The 21,124-nt window shown below is 39.5% G+C and overlaps 2 protein-coding genes across 8 annotated transcripts; one reads left to right on the top strand and one right to left on the bottom strand.

Annotated features, from left to right (window-relative positions):
* The first annotated feature begins 7,088 nt into the window (after positions 1 to 7,088).
* Positions 7,089 to 13,117, top strand: LOC104432806. Of its 7 annotated transcripts, none has more exons than XR_001984692.2 (4): positions 7,089 to 7,417; positions 7,634 to 11,857; positions 12,391 to 12,435; positions 12,590 to 13,117. XR_001984692.2 is itself a non-coding variant. In XM_018868815.2 (3 exons), exon 2 carries the CDS (start codon positions 7,745 to 7,747, stop codon positions 11,843 to 11,845), a length of 4,101 nt encoding a protein of 1,366 aa, XP_018724360.2. In that variant the 5' UTR covers positions 7,089 to 7,417; positions 7,634 to 7,744; the 3' UTR covers positions 11,846 to 11,857; positions 12,391 to 13,117. The 7 variants fall into 7 exon arrangements, 4 of the variants coding, with proteins under 4 accessions (XP_018724360.2, XP_018724361.2, XP_018724359.2 ...); XR_005548424.1 differs by having other exon boundaries at positions 12,330 to 12,435; XR_723413.3 differs by having other exon boundaries at positions 12,307 to 12,435.
* Positions 13,118 to 13,568: 451 nt separating this feature from the next.
* On the bottom strand, positions 13,569 to 20,559 carry LOC104432805 (kinesin-like protein KIN-5D). Its single transcript, XM_010045337.3, has 23 exons — positions 20,370 to 20,559; positions 19,659 to 19,900; positions 19,408 to 19,537; positions 18,956 to 19,111; positions 18,394 to 18,870; positions 18,112 to 18,209; positions 17,864 to 18,020; positions 17,672 to 17,741; positions 17,473 to 17,549; positions 17,303 to 17,356; positions 17,134 to 17,214; positions 16,932 to 17,043; positions 16,384 to 16,470; positions 16,131 to 16,306; positions 15,887 to 16,048; positions 15,692 to 15,799; positions 15,445 to 15,603; positions 15,266 to 15,349; positions 14,956 to 15,161; positions 14,762 to 14,863; positions 14,565 to 14,674; positions 14,315 to 14,466; positions 13,569 to 14,082 (listed from the first exon to the last, which is right to left on the bottom strand). Exons 2-23 carry the CDS (start codon positions 19,820 to 19,822, stop codon positions 13,858 to 13,860), a joined length of 3,147 nt encoding a protein of 1,048 aa, XP_010043639.2. The 5' UTR covers positions 19,823 to 19,900; positions 20,370 to 20,559; the 3' UTR covers positions 13,569 to 13,857.
* Between the last annotated feature and the right edge of the window lie 565 nt (positions 20,560 to 21,124).

Genomic DNA, 21,124 nt, shown 5'->3' with positions numbered 1-21,124 from the left:
ACTCTCAATCTACCGCAAAAAAAATCATAAACTATGCCTATCGATGGGGAGAATTACTAAAAAAGTCCTAAACCTATTACAATTATGTCAATTCAATCATAAACTTTTTTTTTTGGCCAATTTAATCCTAAACATTTTACAATTGTGTGTCAATCCATTAAGCCAAAATTGGCCGGTCGATGTTGACATGAACGCCGGCCGGTGAACGCTGATGTGACAATTTTTTAATTTTTTTACGAATTTTTTAATATTTTTGAATTTTTTTTCTTTTTTCTTTTTTCCCCACCTTCTCCTTCCTTTGGCCAGTCGACACTAGCCAGAGATGAGGGTCGGTGAGGCTTGCCCCCGCCAGCCACTAGCAAAGGCGTGCCTCGCTCAACCATGGCGAGGTCGAGCCTCGCCGTCCCTGGGCGAGAGCCTGCCGGCCACCGGCGAGAAGCCTTGTCGGCCACCAGCAAGGTCGACCCTCGCCTTGGCGGGTGAGGCCCCGCTAGATCTAGTGAGGCTCAGCCTTGCCCAACCAAGGCGAGGGTCGACCTCGCCGGTGGCCGGCGAGGCTCCTCCCCAGATCTGGTGATGGCAACCTCCCCGACCACTGGCAAGGTCGACCCTTGCCTTGGCTAGGGGAGAACCCGCTACATTTGGTGAGGCCCTGTTGGATCTGGCGAGGGCCGAGCTCGCCGAATCTGGCGGGGCCTCATCCTCACTAGTGGCCGGCAAGGTTGACCTTACCAACCCTCGCCTCCAGCCAGCGGGGGCGAGCCTCGCCGGCCCTTGCCTCCGGCCGGCCAAGGGTAGGAGAAGATGGGAAAAAAAAAAAAAAAATTAAAAATGCCACGTCGGCTTCGCCATATGATTGGCGTTCACGTGTCGACGGGCTAATTTTGGTCGGATGGACTAAATTGGCATAATTGTAAAAGGTTTAAGACTAGATTGGCTAAAAAAAAAAGTTTAAAATTGAATTAGCATAATTGCAATAGGTTTAGAACTTTTTTGGTAATTATCCCCTATTGATGTTATAGTGAGCAAGATTTAGGATTTTTAGTGGAAGTTTCCCCTTTTCCTTATTGGTAAAAAAAATGGGAAAAAAAACTCTATTTGTGGGTTCATGAGCCCGTGCTGGGCTCATTGATAAAAAAATGTTTTGGTGGTCGAAAATTACAGTCTCAAAGTTGGTCGGTTGTATAGAAGACACCATTTGGCTTAAGAACTTGGAATGGAGTTGAATCGAGTTCCGTCTAGTGTCCACTCCACAATGATCGCTTATAAACGATGCCATTTTTCAAAATTCCATTCGCTTGTCTTGCCAATGTTTGTCTAGTGTCAATCAACCTAATATAATATCTTATCAATTTAAGGCGTGTAAGGATACATCATTCGAAGACATAGGGAAACAGTTTAACTCAAAACCCGATTGATAGCCATCAAAGCCATTTGATGTCTTTATATATATATATATGTTTCGTAAGTTATCGAAACTCTGAGTTTCTTATTAAATTCTTGTGTTCATAACTTTGCTTTGAAATATTAAAACGAAAAATGTATGTTACTCACTTTTCTTTAAAATCTCCTCATCTTTTCTATGCTCCACAAAATAGCCAACTTGAAGGGAAATTTCACCTTTCGATTCGGGCAGAGAGGGGAGAGTAGTATGGGATAACGGAAGAATTTCATTGATAAAAAAAAAATTATGTACTATTTAGCCATTTGATGTCTTTATAAATGACATCCCACATGATTAAAGAAATATTAAAAGAAAAATTAGTGACAATTCAAATTAATAAAAAATGTCAATTGAAGGGAAATATTTTGAAGAATTTCATTAAAAAAAATTATGTACTATTTACACGAAATGACGTCCCACATGATTAAAGAAGCTAATTAGTGACAATTCAAATTAATAAAAAATGTCAATTCAATATTTTTTTTATCATAACGGAAGATTTTTTTTTATCAGTTAATAGAAGGATTTGATTGTATTAATTTAACAAGCATTAGACTTTATTTCCACTTTTTTGAAATTTTTAAAGCTTAATTATACTTTTACAACAACTTTTAGAACTCAACTTGATAGAAAATACACATTTACACCAAAAATTTTAGAGTGTGCCCATTGCAACATCACTACTCAATACTTTCTTTCGTCATAAAATACCATACAATATGCCTACTGTGACACCAATATTTCATTTACACAAAAAACTTTAAAGTATGAGAATTGCAACATAACTACTTGATACACTTTTTTTTTTGTCGTAAAATACCATAAATTATTATGTCACAAGAAATCGCAAACTTATATTAGCGGGACAAAAATTACCTTTCATTTACTACAAAAAATCCTCAACTTTATCATAAAATACCATTGGAATATGTACACAAAAAAATTTAAAGTATGGCCATTGTAACATCACTACTCAATATGTTTTTTTTTTTGTCATAAAAACCCTAAATTATGCCTACTATGACACCAATATCTCAATTACACAAAAAACTTTAAAGTATCTCGTTGCAGTATCACTACTCAATACTTTTTTTCTATCGTAAAATACCATAAATTATGCCTACCGTGACATTAAAACCTAAATTTTTATGTCACAAAAAACAATAAACTTGTATAAGCATGATAAAAATTGCCTTTCATCTATTGCAAAAAATCCTAAACTTTGTCTATTGGTGTCATAGTGGGTAAAGTTTAGTATTTTTGGTGCCATTTTTCCTTCTTTTGATTGGTAGAAAAATGAGCAAAAGAAGAATTTATGTTTGGGTTCATGGGCTTATGCTTGGGTTCATTAACCAAAAAAAATTCTGGTGGTTGAAAATTACCAACTCAATGTTAGTCAAACGTATACAAAAGACCACTAGGCTTACAGACTTGGAATGGAGTTTGGATCAAGCTTCGACCAATATCTCCATGATGGTTGGAGATAAGTATGGTCCGAGTGGACGGTTCCCATCTTGGAACCGAAACAGCTCACTAAGAACTGATTTCAAAAAATTGAGTTCGAGACTTGTCCGTTGATTCCATGAATCAACCTGGGAACTAGACCGCTAGTCTAGTCTAGTTTCCTAGTGGGTTCATGAAACGGCCACAATCCCTACAAAATTGCATTTATCAATTAATATCATGATGAATCTAGTTTCTATTTAGAGCACCAAATCTTGTTCAGCCTTATATTATGATTGAATTGCGAGCCATTGATTTTGCTTTAGGATTGAAAACTATAAGGTGGAACGAATAGACAATACTAGCTAAAAACTAAATTTCTTCAAAGGTTATGCCGTTGTCCTCTTAAGGTTTCCTACCACCGGAAACATGTGGAGATTAGACTCCACATTAAAAGTCCTAAACTTCATAGGAGTTGAAACCTTAATCATTTGATCATTTTTTTTTCAATGTCAACTTAATTTAATCATGAGAATGACTAAGAAGAGACTTAATTATACTCTTAAAACGAGCCATTGACTCTTAATTTCGTATCATGATGAAAAAGCTTTGCATTATGGACATCTCCAATCAGTTCTCTCATTTCTCTATGTTTGTTTATTTTTTATTTTTTTGGTTGAGAAAGCAAGTAAATATATTATTAGAATGAAAAAAAAAAGTAAGATATTAATCCTATTACACACCCAAGAGACAAAATTAGTCAATAATGTCTAATTACGACAAATATACATATTTGTACATTAAGTGCATATTTACCAGTTCGATCCGGGTGGGTGGGCAAGTGGGCAATTTTATTACTAGAACCGGGAATCAAACTGATACTCACCAATTTCACTAAATTGGAACTAGGAACTATACCGGCCCTCATGTGAACCGTCGGTTTCGATCCAGTTCGGTCCAATTTTGAGTGGTCTAGGTGTCTCTCGGTTTTTTTATACACCCCTAAAGATGGTCACTTCTAAACAATGCAGTATTTCGAAATTCCGTTCACTTGCCTCATGAATGTTTCTCTTTTGAATCATTATCAATTTTAAGACATATGAAGATACCTTATCCTTTGTAATTTTAAAAATTATTTAAACATAAAGAAATAGACAATCTTCAAACTTCTTCGATAGCCATATCTGCTTCTTAATTTGTCAAAACCAGTAATTTCTCATTTAATTCTTAATTTCATATTTTTGTTTTGAACATTCAACCGAATGTATGCAAATAAACTTAAATTATGAATTAACTGATTTTTCCCCTTCAAATCTTCTCATCTTTTCTATGCACAAGTTTTCTCATAAATTTGTAAACATATGAGTAAGATCATATGAAAAGTAAATAACATTGTAAGAGCTCCACAAAAAGCCAACTTGAATGGAAATATCACATCTCAATTCTCCAAAAAAATTTCTTTAAAATGTTGTATATACTGTTTACATGAAATATAGTCCCACGTGAAGCGGCTGAATGACAGCTCAAATTAGTTAGAATTTTTCTTAACATGCACAAGACATGTAAAAATACCTTATAAAACTGTTACAATATTTCGAAATTCCATTCACTTGCCTTACCAACGTTTTTCTAATGATAGTTAACGAATATAATTTTATTATCAATTTTAAGACATGTAAAGATACCCTATCCTTTGTAATTTAAAAAATTATTTAGACAAAAAGAAATAGACAATGTTCAAATTTTGTTAGTAGCCATTTGATGCCTTCATTCCTTTTATTTGCTTCTTAATTTATCAAAACTAATAGTTTCTCATTAAATTCTTAAATTCATATTTTTGCTTTGAAACATTCAACCGAACGTATATTATGAATTAATTATTTTTCGTTTAAATCTTCTCTCATTTTCTGCAACATGATTCTTTTTTATATATTTGTAAACATATGAGTAAGATCAAAGGAAAAGTAAAGAACATTGTTATAAGAACTTTGTGCTCCACAAAAAGCCAACTTTAATGGAAATTTCACCTCCCGATTCTCCTAAAAAATTTCATAAAAATATTTTATGTATTATTTACATGAAATATAGTCTCATGTGATTAAAGAAGCAGCTAAATGACAGTTTGAATTAATTAGAATTATCCTTATCATGCACAAGACATGTAAGCATACATCATCCTTTGTAATCTTAAAAATTATTTAGGCATAAAGAAGTAGACAATCTTCAAATTTGTTTGATAGACATTTGATGTCTTCATCCCTTTTATTTGTTTCTTAATTAATCAAAACTGGTAAATTTTCATTAAAATCTTGGTTGTTCACATCTTTGTTTGGATACATTCAACAGAATGTATGTAAATAAAATTGCATTATGTATCAACTCATTTTTTCCCTTAAAATCTTCTTGTCTTTCCTGTGCATGAGTTTTCTCATATATTTGTAAAGAAAAAAATCATGGGAAAAGTAAAAAAACATCACAATAAGAATTTTGTGTTATACAAAAAGTCAACGCAAATAGAAATTTCTTCCAATTCTTCAGAAATTTTTTGTAAAATCTTCTCATGTACTATCTAGATGAAATATAGTCACATATTATTAAGGAAGGGACTAATGACAACTCAAATTAGATAGAATTTTTCCAATTATGCACAACCTAAGTCAATTTTTTTCTAACATAGACTGAATTTTCAAAAATGATTTTAAAAAACAACGTCTTGAAAATAGTTTGACATTTGAAAATAGTTTTCCAAATGTCAAACTATTTTTTTCCTATTTTATGAAAAAAGAGTTTTCTTTTTTTAGATAGTGCACAACAGCAGCAACAAAATGTAGTCTACTATTGATTGCAAAGCAGAGATCACCCCAACCGACAAACATGACTAGATTATTTCATCGAATTTCAGTGAGTCATCTCTTCCTCCTCTCTCACCAAACCTTTTTCCATACTCTCTTCACCTCTGAGCACACGCCCTCTCTCTGTTTACTGCTAAGAATCCTAAATTCCGTTCGAATGGGTAAAGTTTAGGATTTTTTGTTGTATATTCTCTTATTTTTATTGGCAGCAAAATGAAAAAAGAACTCTATGTCTCGGTTTCATGGGCTTGTGTTTGGTCTCATTGACAAAAAAGAAACCTTTTATGGTCAGAAATTACAATATCGAGATTGGTAAACTGTACACGAAAGACTACTCGGCTTAGAGACTTGGGATGGAGTTTATGTTGGGCTCCGTCCAGAGTCCTCCCCTCCATTATGGTCTCTTTTAAACGATGCAATATATCAAAATTCCATTCACTTGCCTTGCCGGTGGTCTTTTTAATGACAGTTCCCCTCATATAATTTCATTATTACTTTTAAGACATGTAAGCATACCTCATCATGTGTATCTTTTAAAAGTTATTTAGACATTAAAAAAAAAAGTTCATTTTCAATTTTGTTTGATAGCCATTTGATGTCTTCATCCCTTCAATCATTTTCTTAAGTCATTGGAACTATTAGTTTCTCATTAAATTTATGGTTCTTCATATATTTGTTTGGGTACATTCAACAAAATGAATGTAAATAAACTTATATTATGCACTAACTGATTTTTTTTTCTTAAAAAATCATCGTCTTTTCTGTGCAGGAGCGTTCTCATATATTTTTAAACATACAAGAAAGATCATAGGAAAAGTTAAAAAAAAAACATCATAATAAGAACTTTGTGCTCCACGAAGTTTGTTCAATGGAAATTTCTTCAAATTCTCCTGAAAATGTTTGTTCAATCTTTTTATGTACTATTGAGATAAAATATAATCCCACTCATTAAGGAATAGATTGAATAACGGCTCAAGTTAGATAGAATTTTTCCGATCATGCACAACTTAAGTTAATTTTTTTTTTTAACACAGACTGAATTTTTAGTTCAATATACATTAAAAAAGTTAATTTCCAAAGATTATTTTGAAAAAAAAAATATCTAGAAAATAATTTGCCAAATGCCAAACTATATTATCTTATTTATCTTTTCCATTTCCCTATCTCATGAAAATAGAATTTTCATATTAATAAAGATAGCACAGGAGAACGGCAAAACGACGTAGTAGGCTACGCTTGACTGCAGAGAGGATCGTCCCCGACTGCGAAACCTGACTCGGCTGTCTGGCCGAGTTGACTCGGTGACTCGTCTCTTCCTTCTCTCTCACCGAACCCTCTCGCTCTCCACCTCTGAGCACACGCCTCCTCTTTCCACTTCCTCTCTCTCTCTCTGTCGCCGGCCCTTTTCAGTCTTTTCGCAGCCCCCCCCAATCGGACGGCCCTCGCCCCTCCACGTCCCATCGCCGTCTTCATCTCCTCCTCATCGGACTTCACCATCGTCCTCATCATCTCTCTCTCTCTTTCCTTCTGTATATCCTTCTGTAGGCGCCGCAGCCCCACGCGTTTTTTTTTCAATTGACCGCCCCTCGTCTAGGGTTTGCTCGCATTCCGGGTTCGACGCCGCAAGCTTCAAACTTCCGGCATCCTCCGCCGTGAATTCGGCATCGTCTCCGATCAGGTACTTCTTAATCGAGTTTTTTTTTGGAAAAGCTTTTTCCCTTTTTCTTGTTCCTTTTGGGTTTTCGTTGCCGGTCGTAATTCGGTGTTTTTTTCGACGTTTCTGTGCAATAGTCAGTTTGTGCGTCCTTGATCGACTCTCGGGTTCGATTTGTTGGTCTTTAGTCCCTGGGGAGTTGCGATTTTTGAACGTTGGTTTTGCGTTTTCTTGCCGCAGCCGGGGGATGGTTTTGGCTCCAGATTGGCGGAGCTGAAGTGCTTTTTGGGAATTTGTGGATGGTGGGTGGGGTTAATCTTTGGCTCGGGCGGTTATTGGGTGTGATGGGTCATGGCAATTGAGAAGAATAGTTTCAAGGTATCGCGATTCGATTCGGATTTTTCGCCTGTCAGTAGGGAGAGTATGTCGAGCGATGAGGATGAGATTCAGCATAGGAGCTCAGCTGCCGAGTCCGATGAGGATGATGAGTTCGATGATGCCGATTCCGGGGCGGGGTCCGACGACTTTGATTTGTTAGAATTGGGCGAGACTGGGGCGGAGTTTTGCCAAGTCGGGAGTCAGACGTGCAGCATTCCCTTCGAGCTGTATGATCTTCCCGGATTGGAGGATATTCTATCTGTCGATGCATGGAACGAGCTGCTCACTGAGGACGAAAGGTTAGGCCTTACAAAGTATTTGCCCGACATGGACCAAGAGACGTACATGCTTACCTTGAAAGAACTCTTCACGGGCTGCAACATTCATTTTGGTAGCCCTCTAAAAAAGGTGTTTGACATGTTGAAGGGAGGTTTGTGTGAGCCAAGGGTTGCCCTTTATCGGGAAGGATTGCATTCTTTTCAGAAGCGGCAGCACTACCATCTTGTAAGGAAACATCAGAACTGCATGGTAAGTAATTTATGTCAGATAAGGGATGCATGGAAAAACTGCAGGGGTTATAGTATCGAGGAGAAGTTGCGAGTCCTAAACATAATGAAGACTCAGAAGAGCTTGATGTCTGAGAAAGAAGACATGAATAGTGAACCTTCGGGAAGAGATGACTTGGGTGAAGCAATGTGGAGTAAGAAGGGCAAGGATAGAAAGATCTCACAGAAACTGGGTCGTAATTCTCCATATATGGCGGCTCCGACTTTTGAATATCCCTTGCAAGAGCAGGTGGTGGCTCCTCAACGAACGAAAAATCCTAAGGGGACGCTGAAGTTGGGACGTTCAAAGACAACTTCAGCAAAAGAACGAGCGGGCGGCTTTCCTCCTAGTGACCACGGTCCTGATCATAGGGCTGGTCCATATGGTTCAGTAGTTCCTTCTCGTCTAACCAAGGCAGCAGGGTTTGATAAAGGGGCTGGCCTCAGAAAAAGAGACCAGATAAGAGGCGATGATGAAGCTGAGGATCCTATATTTGGTGCAGGTCCTCGAAGAGATCCAAGCATCTCTAGGAGTATGTTGATAGACAAGCCTCCATTTGTGAAAGTTGGAAAGAAGCATGATCTTCTTAAAAGTGATGATTTTACTGCTGACGGTTTTGTGGGCTTGCCTCTGTCCTCCAAGGGTGATTTGCATATCTATCGGAGGAGTAAACCTATTGGTCAATCTCCAGTAATGAAGACATTAGCTGTAAAGTCGCCTAATCTGAAAGTTTCCCGAGACTATGCCAAAAAATCCATCTACCTTGAAAATACTGAGAGTTTCGCTGCTGAAGATCAGAACAAGTCTGTAAAAGGCCGTGGTCGACAACCGCCGTTTAAAAGAAATCGAGCGGACTTTTCTGGTCGCAGGACTAAGGGAGAAGCTTTGTCTACGGATTTGAAGTTTGATGAGGGTAATGCTAAGAGCAAGAAGTGGAGTGCAGTGAGGGAATCCCCTGATATTAGTTTGAAACCTCCAACAGATTATTCACCAAGTTTGAACCATCGGTTCTTACCATCTGATGTCAAAGGAAAGTTTTCTCAGGGAAAGGGCAGAGGGAGTACTAGAAAGAATAAGGGACTGGATATGGCAGTGTTGAGAGGCAATAGCATGGGAGTCAATGGTGAAGTCACCGAGTCAGACTCATCAGATCTCTCTGATGATGAAGACAGCGATCCTTTGGTGGGAAGTGAGTTTGCTTATCCAGGTGGTTTCATGGATGTTTCCCATTCTGCTGGGGTGAAGTCTGTTATGTATGGTAAAAGGGAGAACTTTTTTAAGGATGACGTGGAAGAAAATCCACGGCCATTTGAGAGCACCATGCACACATATAATAACTTCGGCGATCAGGTTGAAGAGATTTATATCCCAGAGGAAGAAAGCTACTCTCTTAAAGCAAAGCAGAAGGGTAAGATGCAAGATAACATGTCTGTACAGAATTCTGCTAGAGTCATGGATAGCGGATATTTCTACGGTTCTGTTGACGATGATAGGAGAAAATTCCATGCCAAGAATGGACGAATGCAGGGCGAACCTGGTGAGAGGTACAACTTATCGTCATTGAAGGCATACCCATCAGGGGGGAAGCAAAGAGCTGATGTGAGCCATGGTGATTACATTGTTGAAAGAGAAGATGAAGTAGCAATGGAGCAATGTTTTTCACCAGATAATGACTTGTATCAATCTGGGAATAAAGGTAAGAAAGCTGAAGCATATTCGAATGATCATCATGAAAGATTACCGGGCACTTTCCCTGGGTCCAACTCATTGAATAAGAAGCGGAAAATAAAGGAGGATGTTGTGTACAGGGACGATCGAAATGAGAATGGTGGCTTGCAAACCGACGTTCAGCAGCAAAATGACAATACCAGTTCTGTAAAGAAACGAATAAGAAAGAAGCCAGATGCTGATAACGGTCCTTCAGAAAATGAAATTTTGGAAATGCCCATCATGGAGACAGTAATTACAGATGTAGAGTTTGAGAGCAAACCAAAGAAAAAGACATTTACTTTGATCACGCCAACGGTACATACCGGCTTCTCATTCTCCATAGTACATCTTCTTTCAGCAGTTCGAGTGGCAATGATTACATTGCTTCCGGAAGACTCCATAGCCATTGTCAAACCTGTGGAAGATCAGAACGGGGAACATGAAGGTGGGGACAATGAGCCGCTCTCTCAGAAGAGCATGGCTACCAGTAACTCGGAGCATGCTGCAGACAGTAATGTTCCTTCTCTTACCATCCAGGAGATTGTGAATCGCGTGAGATCAAACCCTGGGGACCCTTGTATTCTTGAGACACAGGAACCACTGCAGGATTTGGTAAGAGGTGTTTTGAAGATCTTCTCATCAAGAACAGCACCTTTAGGGGCCAAGGGCTGGAAGGCACTAGTAGTGTACGAAAAATCCACAAAAAGTTGGTCCTGGATTGGCCCAGTGTCCTTTAGTCCATCGGATCATGATACCATTGAGGAAGTAACTTCTCCTGAGGCTTGGGGCCTGCCACACAAAATGCTTGTCAAGCTTGTTGATTCGTTCGCAAATTGGCTTAAAAGTGGTCAAGAAACCTTACAACAAATAGGTAGTCTTCCTCCTCCACCTTTGGCCTTGGTGCAGTTTAATTTGGATGAGAAGGATAGGTTCCGTGACCTTAGAGCCCAGAAGAGTCTCAACACTATTAATCCAAGTTCGGAGGAAGTGAGAGCTTATTTTCGTAAAGAAGAAATCTTGAGGTACTCAATTCCTGACAGAGCATTCTGTTACACGGCTGCTGATGGTAAAAAGTCTATTGTTGCTCCTTTGAGAAGGTGTGGTGGTAAGCCAACATCAAAAGCCCGTGACCATTTCATGCTGAAACGTGATCGTCCTCCGCATGTTACTATTTTATGCCTTGTAAGAGATGCTGCTGCCAGATTGCCTGGAAGTATTGGCACCCGTGCTGATGTTTGTACTTTGATCAGAGACTCCCAGTTTATCGTTGAGGATGTTTCTGATGCGCAGGTTAATCAGGTTGTTAGTGGAGCACTGGATCGTTTGCATTACGAACGAGATCCTTGTGTACAGTTTGATGGCGAAAGGAAATTGTGGAAGTACTTGCATAGGGAAAGGGAAGAAGAAGATTTTGAGGATGACGGTACATCATCTACTAAGAAATGGAAAAGGCCAAGAAAAGATGCTCCAGAGCAATTTGACCAAGAAACGGTGACTGTTGCTTACCATGTACCTGAGGATCAAATGGGATTTGATTTGTGTTCAGATCTTAATGCTGAGCCATCTTGTGCTGAGGATGACAGAGCAATGGAGCCTGTGTGCGATGACATGAGACAGGATGTAGATGATGACATATGCAATGCTACTGAGCAAGCAAATATCCATCATGGTCCATCAATGGGATGGGAAAGTCTGGACTTCAATCCAACACAAGAAAATAAATTGCTGTGTCAAGAAAATTCCACAAATGAAGATTTTGATGATGATAGTTTTGGGCCAGATAGGGCAGTCGGACTCTTAAGTCCTGGCTTGTTTTGAGGAATATGTCAGGTACTTTTTGTTGTCAGAGTGCCTTTATCATTGAACAATGCAATATCAGATTATATTATGTAGTTTAACTCAATGTTACTGTAACCAATTGGTCTACGTGTATATTGATTAAGAATTCCCATTCCCCGTCCTGTTGCTTCTCTTTCTCTCTCTCTCTCTCTCTCTCTCGCTTGTAGCGATTGATGTTACAATGTTTCTCAAATTTATCCTATGAAGGAGCCAAATTGGCCTCACGTTTACCGTCTAGGTTATGAGTATGTATGTGTGTGTTAACTGAATGATGTCAATTGGAAAAAGTTGTATTTTTGCTATATTGCTGGTAGTGTGACTTGTGAGGCCTTTCTTGCATTTCAAACCCATCATTTTAGATTTAGCATCTTGAGGCATGGTGAAGTTTTTTGGCATGTTGTCTAGAAGCAAGTGATTTACCATCATTTCTTCATATGCAGTCTTGCGTGGTGCCTTTGTGCAGTTAGTGTACTTGCTGTTGCTTTGGGGTTTACGTAATAAGGCAGTCCCTGATGCTTTTGCAGCCTTCAGTTTCTCCGTTGCTGAGAAGCATGGTCTTTGCCATTGAGGTTGGTTGTTCAGCGACGGTGCAAAACTTGCATGTTGATCTATATTAGTTTCTGGAGTACCAGAATAAGTTGTTCAAGCTTACAGCTATCCTTATACACCTGATCTTATCGATAATTTCGCTTCTCTCTGACTTGTTTATATGATCACTTCCAGCCCACTTCCAAGTCGACAAAGGTTGACATGTTACATTCATGATGAGAAGCTCATGGTATTCGACCACTTGCGGAGAGGGTTTAACCATGTAAATATTTTTGTCATTCTTAACATGAGGTCATTAGGGGGACAAGGTTTAGTTTATTATTGCTGTTGTTGTTAACATGAGGTGACTAGGGTTATGCAGAAACTTTGAAGCTCCCAGATTTGCATGTGTAGTTTGTTAGGAGATTCTCCATTATGCACAGCAATTTGAAGGACGGAGAAACCTCGTCTTGGTAAAGGAAGATAACTGTTTAGTATATGCCATTTGTAGTTATGGTAAAGATGAATGTTTAGACGCCTTGTCTTGGCGCCTCTGCATTTCTTCCTGCACTCAGTTCACATTCTCAGATGTCCACTGCCATGAGTTGCAAATATAGCTTGCCTGCAAATTTTAACCAGGCAATGCTGATTTATTCTACATTGATTACGAATAGCTGTTTGTCAAAAGGTTAACGAGACAACAGTGAACATATTATTTGTCTTTTTGAGGTCTTTCTTTACCATTTCAGTTGGCGTGATACTGTGATCAGATTGGAGGGACTGCCACTCTGGAGATTTGCTCGTTCCTTTTTGAGTGGAATCTCTTGTCGCACTGGCTGGAAATTTGTTATGTCTGGTGGGGAGGGCAGGAATTTTACGTTCATGTGGTGGTCCAGATACCAACTCATTTTGTTAAAAAAAAATAAAGGAAATTCCGTGCCTTAATAATGGTCGATCATGTGGTGGTCCCTCATTTTTTCTAATAGGAAAAGAGGCAGTTATCTTTTCCCCTCTCCATTGGGAATATAGAATTGATTGCCTTTGAGAAAAAGTCTTGACGTTGCTGCGCAATCGCATGGATTTTCGCTGTGTTATCTTCCCTTGTCAACAACGGACGAACCCATCAAATTGGTTCCATGTGAATGTAACGCTTAAGAGAAGCCGTGCAAGCAAATTGAAAAGAGTAACGTGAATAATCCACTGAAAACGCCGCGTATGCAAGAAATCCTTGCTTGGAATCACCTACTAGTTCTAGATACTACATATGCACAGGAACTGGAATTTCCTTGTGCATCAAAATTGAAAAAGAACATGCTGGTACATACTCCTTTTCCAACAAGGAGAAGAAAATTATAGGACTAAACAACAAATGAACTTGGTCTGTAAATCAGAGGGAACAATGAAAAATTTATATACTATATACACACACACCGCCAATCATCAACATCCTCTTCCCAAGCTCCTCAGTTGATTGCCGTGAGTGGGAGTCTGGAGTCTCTTACTGATTGTGCCGACTCATTTAACCCCAGGACGTGCTTTATGTCTCCGTTTGATTGCTTTGAAGATTTCATATCCCAGAATAATCTGAGCAATTCCTCAAAAGCAGGAGTTCGCAGTTCTTCAATGGACGTCATGGTGGGTAAGTTAAACTGTCTTCTTCTTGGTGTTGAGCAAGTCGGTTCATCCACCTGCTCACAGCAAGTGTTTAGCTGGTGAATTAGTAAAAAGATGGCAAAACATACCTCTCGTGTGTTACAAATGCACTGTGTAAACATGGACAGAACTTGCACCAATTAAAAAAAAAAACATCCACAGAACACAAATTGGGACGGACTCCCACGTGCTTGCCTGCACGAGGTGCACAGGTGGCTTGCGCGGGCGTGTGCATGCAGAGAGAGAGAGTAAACAATGAAACCCTACCTCATATTCCTCGAGAAGACATTTCCCTGAATCTTCCGTGATCCCCAAAATTTTTTCATAGTGGCCACCCTTCAATTCCCTCATATGCCCATAGCAAGGGGCAATTACAGATTTTAGGTTTGCACATGCATCTTGGTCAAGTTGTAGAGAATCTGCAAAGACGAACACTCACTATGAGTGATTAATTATCTAGAGGGCAGAAATGGCTTCAGTGATAGGAGATGGTGCATTCAAGAAAATGAAGACTGACCATTGGTTGACGAAAGTATGTCACTGTTTGCAACATCGACACCACCAAGTGTCGCGGACAAGGTAGAAGAAAATTGAGCACGTAGGTTTTGATTGACTTCGACAGCTTTCCTGATGAGAAAAGCACAAAATTGCCAAATAACGAATCAGGAGTTTGTAAATGATTTAGAACGACATTGTTTCCAGGAGTAGGTTTACCTAACAATGGAATCAACGGAAGCAACATTTCTCTTCTCTAGACTGATCAAAGATTCTTGGGCATTCTTCCATTGTTCTGCACCCATTTTTGTCTTTGTAAAGCTGCATGGCCAGTTGCCCGTTAGAGATACTTAAAAAGACACAGAAGCCAAAGCCACCGAATGTAAAGTAGTTTTAGCTTCATTGAGCCATACCAGTTCTGGAGCACCTCCTCCAGAGCCTTTTTCCCAACTTCCACAGCAGAATTATCCTCAATATATTGTGACTCTGTCTTTCCCATGTGCACGGTCCATTCTGCCTTCACAGTCGAAGTGGAATCTACCATAGTTGACATTTCTTCTTGCAGTTTGTCGGCTCTGCTAGTTGCACTCTCCCGAAGATTTTGCACAGCCATTTGAACCTGTCAATAGAGAATCACATGTTTGATACTTGTTGACAAGTAAGAGGTGCAGCATGCACAGATACATAAAATTGAAGAAAACAAGGTCCTTCCATGAACAGTACCAGTTTTTTCTTCCTTGCATTTGAACTTGCAAACAGCTCTGCCACTTTTTCTAGCATTTGCCTTTCTTCGTTGGCAGCACATTCCTATAAGCACCACAATGGACGTAATATTAGTCGTATTCAGGTGGTTTTCTGTTTCTTTAATATCGATGGAACCTTGAACATAGTACATTAACCACCTCAAATTTCTTCTCAAGTTCAGACAGCTTTTGATCATTTACGGTTTGTGCATCTTCCACAATCTGGTTTAGCTTGGTTGCATGCGTGTCCAGAGTCTTAAAGAAGTTGACTGTGATTTTAGAAACTGATCTTGCAGTTTCCACTGCTCTGGCGTGTGCCTGTTCCATAGAAATTAGAAAGAAAGATGCATTAGGATTACAAATTTGAAATATTGAAGGTAATTGAGAATTGCAACAAAGTAAAAACCTCGCGTTGCTGCTGTGCATATGATATCAGCATCTCCTCTTGTTTGAGAAGACTTTCATGAAGATCATTTAGTAGTGTATCAGCCTCCGAAGCAATTCCTTTGAAGAGCTGCACCATGCAAATGAAGGTTAATCAGATCACAGTAGACAATAGGAAGGTGTAATCCAAGAAGGCAATTACAGAGTAGATAATTACTTCTTCAAGTCGACATGAGTGCTTAGAAACCTCAGAATTGAGACTTGAAAAAGTGGATCGAGAATTTTCATCAAGCTCCCCATCTATATTATCCAATGCTTTTACACCAGAATCATACACGTCTCTGAGTCGTCCTAGTCGTTTTTGAAGTTGTTCAGTGACCTACAAATGATCAAATGCAATGTTACTCACTTAGCTCATTTACATGATGAAGAAATTATGTGTTCGCCCAGTTAGATCTAACCTCTGATTTTGTTGACACGAAGGACTGCATATCTTCTTCCATGTTCTTCAGTTGATCCTCTTGATGTGTCACAGAAGCGGCCACAGCCTTATGCAATGCTTCAAGCTGTTGACTGAGCTGGGATTGAAAATTCTGGATGAGTATTCTGTTTTCATCTTCAATTTTGTCCTTGCGTTCTGTAACCAATGTCCCCAGTAAGCACAGTCTATGTTACAAGACTACAGAGAGCAATGAAGTTAACTTCGACACCAACCGATTTTGGCAAATAAACCGGAAACATCTGATGCGGCATTCTCCAACTCTGCTCGTATCTCAAATGCACGATCTACAAGTACTCTTTCTGAAAACAGACAACGAATAGTATTTGAAATGCTAGCACATAAAAATTGACGGCACATTATCAGAGCTAGAAAGCCTTCAATTGAAATAGACAACAGCACAACTGCTCTAATAGAACAAAGACAGGTTTTCTAAAGCGCCTATGAAGAGGAGAGGATTTCCCTTCAATAAATTTTGACTGTCGTCTTACCTTGGTAAAGTAACTTTAGCAGATTAACAATTTTTCTATTGCAGATTTTCCTAATAAAATAAGATTGACAAATAAACCATTCTAGGTTTATTTTAGCTTAAAGGATTGAAACTTAACAGAACTAGAAGGTGGATGCTCAATCATACATAATAGGAAGCAAAGAATGGATTACAGATTGCTCATCCAGACAAATGACCCATCTCAATACAGATTTTCAGTCGTAAAGTTTACTGTGTCCAGATAACTAAATAAAAGAGAATGCTTTTTCTTACCAGATTTAAGGAGATTTGATATAAGAAATTCCTTCTCTTTTATTGTTGCATTTGCTTGTCTGTGCTTCTCCTCAAGGTCAAAAAGTGAATGTTCAGTTTCCTCGAGCTTTTTCTGTAGTTGAACCAGAAAATCAAGTCTTGAACGGGTCAAAGCAATAAGGCATATATTGATTCCATGGAATAAAAGATAAATGCATGATACCTCAGTTCTTTCAAGTTTATTGCTCATCTCTGCAGCCAAAAGTAGCTGAGAATTGTAGAGCTCCTGAACCTCCATAAGTTGCTGCACAGATATCAAGACCCATGTATCTGTTTAGTGCCATCAGACTGCATTTAATGATGCTGCAACACACCTTTGATTGAATACTAACCTTCTCTTTAGATTCTGTTACGAGTTCCATCCGTTCTATCTTTTCAGCCATAGCCTGAGAGATATAGAGGACCAAGTTAATCACCATAGAATTTTTAGAAACACATATCTTTATAATGTAAAGCACGCTTTACAGAATAGTGGTGCAGTTTTATGATGAGAAGCACAGACCTTTTTTTCAGCCTCTTCAAGAAGATAGCGGTCTCGTGGTATGTAGATTCCATTTTTCTCTCTTGCAGCATATACCTCTAAATGGACATATGAAAACATATGTTTAGTCAAACATATTATTCAGCAAGTCAATCATTTATAATAGTATGCCTTCAGCAATATAAAGGATCGTTTCTGGAAGAGCATTAAAGTAGCCTACCTTGCTTAAGACGATCAATTTCAGAGTATAGGTCCTTGATAACTGCAGATTTCATCATCTTCTGATTAATCTGAAATTGAGCCCATCCAAACAATTATGCGAGTGGAAATTATAAAATAAAAAAACTAAAGCATTTTATTATAAAAATTAAAGAATGAAGATAATTACAATTGACCATTTTAAATTACGAACCTCAGGCTTATTCTTGATATTTTTCGCACGATGTGCATAATCTAAAGTGCTGAGTGTCTCTTCCAAGCAGTGGATGGATGGTGATATCGTAGCAATGATGCATGTCTTTGTTTTTCCTCCTAGGGAATCCCTCAACAATCTTGTGAGTTTACTATCCCTGATACATCAATCAATGTCTTCAGTGACTTGGGCTGCTAACTTTCAAAAAAACAGAAGCTCCTGTCATACATCATATGCCTCACGCTCACCTATATGGAATGTGACCAGAGTGCTCAACCAGTGCATTAATAACTCGTCCGAGTGTTAGCAAGCTTTTGTTGATTTCCCCAGCTTCCCTTGCTCTGCCCTGCAAGAGTAAGCCCCTTTACCATGCCGGATAGATTTGTATAATCTTGCATTGCATACAGAGTATAGATTGCTGTACTGCTCAGCAAAGCTTAGCAATTTATATCATAAATCGTGGAAAATATTTATATCTTCAAGTAGAATCTTTCATTTTGCTTTATGGTAAAAGTGTTATCTATACATACCTCTCTGGCCCCAGAACGCGAAATGTTCTCAGAACCAGCTAGATCAACTAGATTTAACTTCCCGCACTTAATCATCTCCTCTCCCTCTGGAGTACACTCTTTAATATGGATTGTAATTGAAAATATGGAGTGTGAACGACTGCTTTGCTTGTTGAGAAGAGTCTCAGCTGTGCGCCGCTTGGCAGAGCCTTTCTCCAGTATCTTGTAGATCTCATTTGCTGAATACACTATCTCTTCTTCTAAGCCTCTAACAAATACACCTCCCTTCCCATCTTCCATAAGAGCTATGGGTTTCTTAGACTTGTCATCGGTGAACTTGGAACATTCTTCAGGAGCTAACAGATCTGTAATCTCCTCATTGTACAGCTCTAGGAACGTAACTTTCATGCTGTATTCTGCATTTTGTAATTCCAGTATATTAAAGATTTGCCTGACTGCTCTTGGAATAACCCCCGCATCAACTGGGAAGTCTCCATTCTACAAAACATGAGAGAAAAAATCAGAAGTTAAAAAAAAAAAATCCACATATTTGTACTTTCACCAGTCGTGCTCAAGGCTGAACCTTTTTTCTGGCTCCTCCTTCCATTGTGTATGTTTTCCCCGTTCCTGTCTGACCATAGGCAAAAATGGTGCAGTTGTAACCCTCAAGCACTTCAAACACAATTGGCGACACAGATTGATCATACAAGTCCTTTTGCTGGGACGTGGGACCAAATACCTGCGAAAGGAATTAGTCAACCTCAACACTAGGACAATGTACATATTCACTGTATCCTGCCACAGTGTTCAGCTGCAGGTGAGAACATTAGAGGTCAAGGGGAAGAATAGATCATGTAAATATTGAAGCTGAGGTAAATCCTCCGGATATGTTATTATTTTTCCACAAATTTCAAGTAACCGAACGAAAAGCTAATGGAAATCGCACGCATGCATACACGGTTGTCCACGACTAGAGTGTGAACCCACGCATAGTCAGAGAAGCGGAACCATTAGCATATCTCTGTGTTTGCAAACCTTGTCAAACATGAAGGCTCTATCAATCTGCTTATTGGCTATATTCTGGACGGCAGAAACCTCTCTCCTGCCCTCATTACATGAGACCACCACTGGCGTATGTAATCTTAACTCATCATCATTCATTGGCCTACAAAAGCAGACACAAGAATCCGCGGGACCGATCACTGAATTGTCCACTTTGTCAGCTATTGCTGAGGCAAGAGAGAACAAAATCAAATCTAAAAACCCACGAGCTCGAATGAACTGACCTGCAGCGCACTATAACCTGCACGTTGACACCCTTCTCCCTATCATTCTTACTGCTCGAATTGGAGTCGGCCGAGCGCAGATCCCGCGACGACTTATCGGTGGACCTCGGAGTCTGTGCCGGGGACAGCGAGACCAGACCTCCCCTTCTCTGAGCGGAGTCCATACCTATAATGTCGTCCGAGGCACGAATCACAACCTGGTTCCCAGCGAGTCAGCTCAAATGGACCGGAAAATCCTCCTCCTAAAAGCACCAATCAAGTCAAACAACTTACATAGCAAATAGCACGAAGATGAATTTGAAAAAAAAAAACGAAAACTTCAACGAAGAAGGCCGCGAATCAGCGCAATGCGCGTAATCTAAGTGCTTAATCTGAGGTCCGAAGCGATTCTAAGTTAGAATCACAAGCTCAAACGATCCAAAGCGATGAGCATCAGCTCGCGGAGTCGATCAAGCTCTCTAATCTACGCAAATCTCCATCCGCAAACACCGCCATTGCTCTCGGACGGCGAAAACGACGATGCCGACCGGAAGCCGAAGCATCGATCTACATCTCGGCGGACAGAGCGGGAGGATTCGCGTATCGGAGCCAGGCGCGATTTGCCATCGTACGACCGGATTCTCGGGAACGAACGCGCGATCGGAATCTAAGAAAAAGCGGAGGCGAACAAGAAGTCAGCAAGCCGAAGACGAGGAAGAAAAGAGGACTTACTGATTATAGCGATGGCCGGACGGCGAGCAGCTGCCGAGCTCCCGATTCGACGTTGCAGAAGAGGAAGAAGAAGAAGATGGAGAGAGGAGGAGACGAAGAGTATGAGACAGTGAGGTGTATGCAAATGGCGATAGTGTAGAGAGAGAGAGAGAGAGAGGCAATGGCGTTGTGAGCGTGCGTAATGCAGTATATCAAATGATGAAATGAGAGAGAGAGAGAGCTCAGGAGGAGGAGGAGAGAGGAGCGGACGGCATTTGACGGCCGGTGTTGACGGCGTTAGGCGCGGTTGTTATTTTCGTATCCGACCGTTGAAGGGCCCTGGACGCGAGAGAGAGAGAGAGAGGGGAGCTTTTTAATCAATTTTGAAAATTTTGAAACCCAACTCGACTGGATAAATGCCCCCTCGTGTTTACCTTCGCATTTCAAATTTTTAACCCCTCTTCACTGTTAAATTTACATCATGCTTTCTTTAGTTTTGGGGTTATTCTAAACTAATTTTGGAGTTACCAAAACTAAACTAATACATCGTTGATGAATTTATCTCAAAATAATTTTTTATTGCCAAAAACCTATAATTAATATATATGTGATTAATTTGCTCCCAATTTATATGGATTTCCAGTTCGACAATTTTACGGATGCCAATAAAAGGTAAATAGATTTTTGATAACCCCAAAACTAATCCTTTAATAATGTTTGTTTATGTGCAGTATGAGTCCGAGCCTTTCCTATGAATAAGGAAATGTGGGCCCTAG

The sequence above is a fragment of the Eucalyptus grandis genome, chromosome 2 (genome assembly GCF_016545825.1).
Source record: "Eucalyptus grandis isolate ANBG69807.140 chromosome 2, ASM1654582v1, whole genome shotgun sequence".
Taxonomy (NCBI): Eukaryota; Viridiplantae; Streptophyta; class Magnoliopsida; order Myrtales; family Myrtaceae; genus Eucalyptus; species Eucalyptus grandis.
Note: the sequence above shows the minus strand (reverse complement) of the source record. Positions and strands in the feature narration are given on the sequence as shown.

Excerpts from the sequence above, each read along its gene's own strand:
- LOC104432806 (XM_018868815.2), top strand. The coding sequence starts at position 7,745 with ATGGCAATTGAGAAGAATAGTTTCAAGGTATCGCGATTCGATTCGGAT.
- LOC104432805 (XM_010045337.3), bottom strand. The coding sequence starts at position 19,822 with ATGGACTCCGCTCAGAGAAGGGGAGGTCTGGTCTCGCTGTCCCCGGCA. Across the intron at positions 17,742-17,863 it reads ATATCAAGAATAAGCCTGAG|ATTAATCAGAAGATGATGAA; the intron begins GTTCGTAATTTA and ends GCTCAATTTCAG. Across the intron at positions 14,083-14,314 it reads GTCTTCTCGAGGAATATGAG|GTGGATGAACCGACTTGCTC; the intron begins GTAGGGTTTCAT and ends TGCTGTGAGCAG.